The following is an 8,634-nucleotide window of genomic DNA, read 5'->3' as shown; positions in this document are numbered from 1 at the left end:
ATCTGTATACTTTTATGTTTTTTGACTATGTTTTCTAGAATTTGTTTCTGCCTTAAAAAAAATCTTTAAAATTTTTTAAGTATGGGGTTTAAAAGATAAAGGGTGTATCTTTTAAAAAACTTTAACATCGAATCAAACCATGCATCCATTTGCCTCTGAGAGCTCCGCAAAGTTGGCCAATTTCAGCATTTTTCGAACTTTGAGGTCCTTTTGCTAAGAATCCTTGCGTCGGGGAACTTTTTGGAAAACGCAGTTTAACTTGGGAATTCGTAACGAATCCAAAAATATAGCATCCATCGAGGTAAATTTAAAAAACAGTAAAAATGCTGCACAGTGTAATTAATGCCAGTAAAAGTGGACTTTTACCCCATAGTGCTTTGGTTTGTTAGCTTCTTTGTTTAACTCAAAAACAGCTCGACTTAAGACAAAACCCGCAAGTTTTTCAAGGAAACTGCTATAAATAAATTCTTAATTTCTCTAAATACCACAGTTTTAAAATTATGGTCAAAAGTTTTTTAAATTTATTTTTACAACTTTTTGGTTCATTTACCATTTTCTTATTAGCGTGTTTACTTGCGGCGAAAGAGGGCCAGCAGAACAACAGAAATGTAACGGACGGTAACTACGTGTGTGGCGCTAAAATGTAGGCAATACCGCAAGAAGAACTCGGAGCAGAAAGGTGAAATGCGGAGCTTCAAGTCGTGCAAAATTAAAGCCAAGGCAATGCTAAGGTGGGGATGGGAGTGCACGTATGCGTATAAAAGTGATACACACACACAGTTTCTGCTCCACTTTGAATAACAAAAGCGCCTCTGTGTGACACACATATTTCGCCTTATCAGACACACACGTAAGCAAAGGTGGGAAAGTGAGAGCGGCGCACGTACGCTTCTATTTTTCACTTGTATTGTCGGTCATTAAACCGTCACCGGATCACCACAAATAAGCAGAGAGCCTAGCGGAAACAGAAACAAGAACCTGAACCTTTTGCAAATAAATAATTCATTCGACGGAATGGGAAAAAAGAGAGACAAACTAAAAAGAATGTATTGATTCAGATTTGCGATTGCTTACCCCAAATGTACCGCTATGCCATACAACAACAGCTGGTCGTCACTCCGGCTCCTGTTTGTGTGTCGCTCTCTTGGCACGCGGTTATGTGTGTGCGTGAGTAAGCAACTCAGTGTTGCACTTGTTCCTTGTTCCCTTCCTTATTTCCCTCACTTTTTTTTTAGGAATTTGTCTAATTGCTAATTAAACATTGCCACTTGCCACTAGTCTTATGGCGAATTTTATATTCCAGATTAATCTTTTCCTTAGTAAATGCGTTTGGTTTCATTTGATTGCCACGCTTGATTGTTTAACGTTTGTTTTAAAATTCTTTTCCTGCTCTCGGCAATGTGACCCTAGGGTGACACTTAAAATATACCGATGAATATACTAATTCAAAATGAAAATAGACACTTTGAAAGGTTTTTTATTTAGGGTATTCCCCTAGCTGTTGCAATGCTTAAATATTGACATTCGGTCAGCTCCTTATCAGCTCTTTCAAACATATTCAATTGTCAGAAATTTCACCAATTCAAAAACCTTGAGGCTGATGAATCGGTTTAGACCAGGGCTGTCACCTCTTTTTAGAAAAAAACCGTGAACATTATGTTATGCACTCTGCTCATTATGGCCGCGTCGCGATATACCAAACATGGAGAAGGGGGGGTGGAAAATTTTCGCGTTACAGGGCTGAAAAGTTAAATTTGTGGTATTTTTAAGCAGTATTAATCAGGCATGAACATTTTTCTGGACTTGAAACTGATAAGAGGCTGATAAGAAGCGGGAAATATTAAAACCTTTTATTGTTGATATTTACATGAACTTTATTTCCTATAGTTTTGGTATTTGATACATCATATATGCCAAATGATCTGGCAATAGTTCAGTATTCCGAGGATGATCCAAGCGCAATGATCAATAACAAATTATTTAAATTCATTGTAAATTCATTCAAATCAGCTCGCAAATGACAATAGCAGAACAGCTGTTTTCCGACGCGTTTGCCTATCGCGTTGCCAATCGAAAATACACAAAAATATCGAAAAAACCCGCATAGTGGAAAAATGGCTTTACATTTTAGTATTAAAATAGTAGATAGAAATGGGCGCGTTCAGCAAAACAATACACTGATGGATTTATTACGATAGTTCTGCTGAATGCATGATTTTGAACAGTACTCAATTGGGCTAAGAGTTTCACTAGTCGAAAAATATTAATTTTTGTAGTGTGAACGAAGTTTTCAGAGCTCACACGCTTTTCATTTAGCATGGTATTATTGGCTGCGTTCAGCAGAACAACATGATCACTGATCACTGATGGATCAGTAATCAGTAATCAAGTTTGTTCTGCTGAACGCTCATGATACATTTCGACGACGCAAAAGTAAAATATATAACAAATATTGCGCGCGCAATTTGAAAATATATATTTTTTCCGCCCCCGCAACTGCAGCACTGCTCACAGCTATCGTGGATACATAAAAATCAAAAATGGCTGAACAATTATAAAGAATTCCACCGAATTTATGGTTTTTTAAAATTATTTTGTTAATAAGTTTCGATATTTCGACTATCGATACATGCCAGAAGTCATGTATCATGTATCAAGAAAAGGTAGCGTACTTTTTTTTCGCTACCTGATCACTGATCACTGATGCAAAATTCTTGCATCATGATCAGTGATCATGTGCGTTCAGCAGAACTATCGTAAGAAATCCATCAGTGATCAGTGATCATGTTGTTTTGCTGTACGCAGCCATTGAAAATGGTGCCAACTTTAAATTTTTACAAAATGTTGGGGCAACCTGTTGGCATGGCGACATGTATTGCCGGAACTCGTACAGACAGTTTTCCATTGGCTTTTAAAGTTTTTTCTTCCATTTATAATTTGTTATTGGCACACCGCTTCTGCACAAACACAGCCAAAGATTAAAGTTTCTATTCTTTGGGCCGCGGCCAAGGCGTTCGTCGGAATTCACCTGCTAAATCTGGTATTTTTTTGGTATTTCCATACCATTCCGTTAGCTTATCTGAGTACCGCGGTGAAAAAAGTCCCCGGCTAAAGGCTTTAGCTACCTATTTGCCTCTCGCTTACTCCTATGCTTAGCTAGCAGTTTTCGTCGTAGTAGTGATAAAGTAGCGATATTCGATATATCACAGGAAAAAATATCACGATATAAATATTTATTTTTATTCAAATATATCGATATTAATATTTTGATATATTTTACCCATCCCTATATCGAAGCCGCATTGTAATTCCAAACGAATTTTTTATAATTCTGACGCTTTCAAAAGTTGCGTGGCTCTGGTGATTTCGTGTTGTGACAGCGAGGAGTGCGCTTACAAGGAGGGAGCGACTGAGGGGTAAAATTATAACGGGCAGCAAAAGGGCGAAACATCGCCGGCTATTCGTCGCGGGAAAACAACAGCAAGCAGCGTAGGCAGAAAGTAACAACAATGTCGTCTGCCAGGGACCTAATCAAAATCGACATAGTAAGTGGCTTTAATAAGGCTGTAAATCTACAATTACAATAAATGTTTACTTACCCACCAGGAATGGGGAATGGAGCGCCTGGTGCGGGCCCAACAAGTGGTGGAGCTTCGTCCCTATGACATCGAGTCCTGGAGCGTTATGATCCGCGAGGCTCAGACACGTCCAATCCACGAGGTGCGCAGCCTGTATGAATCTCTGGTTAATGTATTTCCAACTACCGCCCGCTACTGGAAGCTGTACATAGAGATGGAGATGCGCAGCCGGTACTACGAACGCGTGGAGAAACTCTTCCAACGCTGCTTGGTCAAGATCCTAAACATTGACCTTTGGAAACTTTACCTGACATACGTGAAGGAAACCAAGTCGGGTCTCAGCACACACAAGTGAGTATCTAGTGGAGTTCACTTGGATATTATGTTTTTTAGTTAAAACTGCAGCTTACTGCATCTTCTTTGAAGGACTAACACTTGACAACAAGCTTGATTTTTTTTAAGTTGCTGACCTATGGGCATTAAATTGTGTTAATATCAGGGACCGAAAATAATCATTATATTTATTTCTTCAAGCAAAAAAATCAGACACTTATAACAGCACTAAAAAAAATGATTTCCATCAAAATAATTATCTTTGTGCAATCTAGGCATTCCCGCCATGATTTTTAAATTTATGATTTTTATCTTTTTTGATAAAAAAAAATAGGACTCATAAATAATGATTATAATCATAATAATTATAATTAATTTTTATTTTTTTTGCTCAAAATAAAACTTATCAGAGCCTCGCGGCTTTCCTGTAAGACTTTTCGCCAATCTGATTTCACAGCCGTCTAAGCGCTTATCAAAGCTACCTCCACAATTTTTTGCAAATTTTTTTAACCACTTTTTAAAAACCTCTAGGCTATTAAAACTAGGCTCTTAAATATATTCTTGATCAGGGTCACTTGCCGAGTCGATCTAGCCATGTCCGTCTGTCCGTCCGTATGAACGCTGAGATCTCGAAAACTACAAAAGCTAGAAGGTTGAGACTTTCCCCACATATTCTTGGGCTTCCTACGCAGCGCAAGTTTATTTCAGCCGAGCGCCACGCCCCCTCTAACGCCAACAATCGCTCACTAACAATTTTAAAATGTGTCTGGCGCCCACCTTTAAAGATTTTCGAGATCTTTCATTTTTCAAATCGGATGACTGGAACCCATTGCTGTATATAAGAAAGTTGAAGGGCATTATATTACCTGTAAAATGAATCGTCGGTGACCTCAATCGGTTTACCAGAACTCAAGATAGAAAATAAAAAAGGCCCAAAAACGTTTTTTACACTTAAAAAAAATTGACACCGTAACAAAAATTTTAAGTGCCCATTTATTAATCAGGGAGATGTACTTTAACAGAAAACCAAGGTTTTCTTCGAGTAGGAAGAGGTCGTTTTTTTTTGTTTGTAAATTGGTGTAATATACATCAATTGGCTTTAATATATTACTCAGATATTATCCGAAAATATCTTATTCTATTTAACTTCTCCAGAGAAAAAATGGCACAGGCTTATGATTTTGCTCTGGAGAAAATCGGGATGGATTTGCACTCGTTCAGCATCTGGCAGGATTACATTTACTTTCTGCGTGGCGTTGAAGCCGTTGGAAACTACGCGGAGAACCAGAAAATAACAGCAGTACGCCGCGTCTATCAAAAGGCGGTTGTCACACCCATTGTGGGCATTGAGCAGTTATGGAAGGACTACATCGCTTTCGAACAAAATATTAATCCAATTATATCGGAGAAGATGAGTCTGGAGCGATCAAAGTTTGTTTTATACGCAACTCTTGCTAGAATTGTTATCTAAAGTTTTATTTCAAACTACTACAGAGACTACATGAACGCTCGACGTGTGGCCAAAGAACTGGAATATCACACCAAGGGCCTTAACCGCAACTTGCCCGCCGTTCCGCCTACTCTCACCAAGGAGGAGGTGAAACAGGTGGAGCTGTGGAAGCGCTTTATCACTTACGAGAAGTCCAATCCGTTGCGGACCGAAGACACGGCGTTAGTCACCCGTCGCGTCATGTTTGCTACGGAACAGTGCCTGCTCGTGCTCACCCATCATCCGGCCGTGTGGCACCAAGCATCTCAATTCTTGGACACCAGTGCCCGTGTGCTCACCGAGAAAGGCGTGCGTACCATGAGTAGCAACCACCTTCTTCGTTCTCTGCGTTCCTGTAGTCAAGCAAATAGAGTGGATTTTGGCCTTTGCCCGGTGGCGGGTCAAGATCGAAAACGAAAATCAAACAGTCTCTTGTTCGCTAAGAAGTGTCGCCCCTCTGGTAAAGGAGCACGCGGTGGCACAATCTTTTTCGCCGCTTGCGCCATTGCCCTTGGTCAGGCCGCACGCGTTTTACTCACTTGAACTAAGTCGAAATTTCTGTATTTTTCTTGTTAATTGCTTATTTCCATATTGCAGGACGTCCAGGCAGCAAAGATATTTGCGGATGAGTGCGCTAATATTCTGGAGCGCTCTATTAATGGCGTACTGAACCGGAATGCGTTGCTCTATTTCGCCTATGCTGACTTTGAAGAGGGAAGGTTGAAGTACGAGAAGGTGCACTCCATGTACAACAAGCTATTACAGTTGCCAGACATTGATCCCACTCTGGTAAAAACATATATATATTAAAATTCACTGAGCAGAAATCTTTAAGCCTTGATATTAAATACTTTAGGTCTACGTGCAGTACATGAAGTTTGCCCGTCGTGCGGAGGGCATAAAATCAGCGCGCGGCATCTTTAAGAAAGCACGCGAGGACGTTCGTTCGCGTTATCACATCTTCGTCGCCGCCGCTTTGATGGAATACTATTGCTCCAAGGACAAGGAAATCGCCTTCCGTATCTTTGAGCTGGGACTGAAGCGATTTGGTGGCAGTCCCGAGTACGTGATGTGCTACATTGACTACCTGTCCCATTTGAACGAGGACAATAACACGCGCGTCTTATTCGAACGCGTACTCAGCTCCGGCGGTTTGTCGCCGCACAAGAGTGTGGAGGTTTGGAATCGCTTCCTCGAATTTGAGTCTAACATTGGGGATCTGTCCAGCATCGTCAAGGTCGAACGTCGTCGTAGTGCCGTCTTCGAGAACGTAAGTTTCTAATTTTCCTGTATCTTTAACGAAAATCTTAAATTCTTATGTAATTATTTTTGTTTTAAGCTTAAAGAGTACGAGGGCAAAGAGACCGCCCAGTTGGTAGACCGCTATAAGTTCCTGGACCTCTACCCGTGCACCAGCACCGAGCTCAAGTCCATAGGATATGCTGAGGTGCGTACATTTTTATAAATACTTTGTTATACCCGGTACTGGTAGAGTAAACAGCTAGAAGGAAGCCGAGTCACTAGCCGAGTCGATATAGGCATGTCTGTCTGTATGAACGCTGAGATCTCGGAAACTACAGAAGCTAGAAGGCTGGGATTTCCCACATATATTCTTGAGCTTCCTACGCAGCGCAAGTTTATTTCAGTCGATCGCCACGCCCCCTCTAACGCCCACAATCGCCCACTAACGATTTCAAAATGGGTCCTGCGCCCACATCTTTAAAGATTTCTGAGAAGTATAAATGCAATTTTGTTGTGTGTATTTATACCTATCGAAATGTACATTTTTCAAATCGTACCATTCGTTAAAAAGTTATGCGCAATCAAAATTTTATGTATCCATCTCCGTCGCATCTGAGTGACGGGTATTAGACGGGACACCCACCCGACTATAGCGTTCCCTCTTGTTTTACTTCTGGTTACACCTCTTAGTGTTCATATTCTCTTTAGTTTGTCTAGCACCATCACGGAAAAATTCCGAAAAACAGGGTATAAAAATTCACCCTTGGGTTGCCGGTTTTTTGGAGAATGTCTCATATAAAAATGTACAAGTTCCATTGGTTTATTTTTAATAAATGCCGTTTTTTCCAGAATGTGGGCATTATCCTGAACAAGGTGGGTGGTGGAGTTCAAAGCCAAAACACGGGAGAGGTCGAGACGGATAATGAGGCTGCTCCACCGCTGCCACGTCCGGACTTCTCTCAGATGATTCCGTTCAAGCCGCGTCCCTGCGCTCATCCTGGTGCCCATCCACTTGCAGGCGGCGTATTTCCGCAACCGCCGGCTCTGGCCGCTTTATGTGCCACCCTGCCTCCACCAAACTCCTTTCGCGGGCCCTTTGTCAGCGTGGAGTTGATATTCGATATCTTCATGCGGCTTAATCTGCCCGACGGTGAGTATTCTGGATTATAATTTGCGCTTATTTATTATATACAATACTATGCTGTGAAACTTTAGCTGCACCGCAACCGAATGGAGACAACGAATTGTCGCCAAAGATCTTTGATTTGGCCAAGTCAGTGCACTGGATCGTGGACACGAGTACCTATACGGGTGTGCAGCATAGTGTTACGGCCATTCCACCGCGTCGACGACGTCTGTTGCCCGGTGGCGACGACAGTGACGACGAACTGCAGACCGCCGTGCCGCCCACCCACGATATTTATCGGCTGCGGCAGCTGAAGCGTTTCGCCAAGTCAAATTGAGGTCCGCCGAACTGCCACCTATTTTTGTAAATTTGCATTTACGAGAAATATACGGAAAAGAACCAATAGAGCATTTGACTTTTTTAAGCTAGAGGATGTTTAGGAATGTGTTTACATTTTGTTTTGCCATTATAGACGGGTACAGATGTAAAGGATTCTCAGGAGCGATAGGTATTTTAAACTATTGCAAATTGTTTTGGAAGAAAGAGCGGCTTCGATGGACTTTTCAAAAGTTACTTTAACAAAAGGATTTGTTGCTCTTTTCAAAATGGAAATGTTTTCTTTTGGTTGTGACAGTGGTGCATCCCGTTATGGTTTTGGGTTCTGAACTTTTTGCATTAAGCTGCTCGATATAAACCTCCTTTAACTTTTGGAAAAAAAACGGCCAGTTTGGCGGTAAATTGTTAAACAAAATACTGATTTTAAAGGCCCATATTTCATAAACTCTTGATGTTACAGGCACTTCCCTGAAAAAACAGTGACCGTTTTTCATATTTCGAATGCTGTTTGATTTGTAAACTAGGTTTAT

General features: G+C 41.0%; 1 protein-coding gene across 1 annotated transcript; it reads left to right on the top strand.

Annotated features, from left to right (window-relative positions):
- The first annotated feature begins 3,270 nt into the window (after positions 1-3,270).
- Positions 3,271-8,164, top strand: su(f) (cleavage stimulation factor subunit su(f)). The gene is made up of 9 exons (XM_017153840.3): positions 3,271-3,545; positions 3,607-3,929; positions 5,067-5,342; positions 5,406-5,709; positions 5,998-6,189; positions 6,257-6,670; positions 6,740-6,847; positions 7,492-7,792; positions 7,858-8,164. Exons 1-9 carry the CDS (start codon positions 3,510-3,512, stop codon positions 8,103-8,105), a joined length of 2,202 nt encoding a protein of 733 aa, XP_017009329.2. The 5' UTR covers positions 3,271-3,509; the 3' UTR covers positions 8,106-8,164.
- The last annotated feature ends 470 nt before the right edge of the window (positions 8,165-8,634 follow it).

This window comes from Drosophila takahashii, chromosome X (genome assembly GCF_030179915.1).
Source record: "Drosophila takahashii strain IR98-3 E-12201 chromosome X, DtakHiC1v2, whole genome shotgun sequence".
Taxonomy (NCBI): domain Eukaryota; kingdom Metazoa; phylum Arthropoda; class Insecta; order Diptera; family Drosophilidae; genus Drosophila; species Drosophila takahashii.
This window is presented reverse-complemented; position numbering and strand designations above follow the sequence as displayed.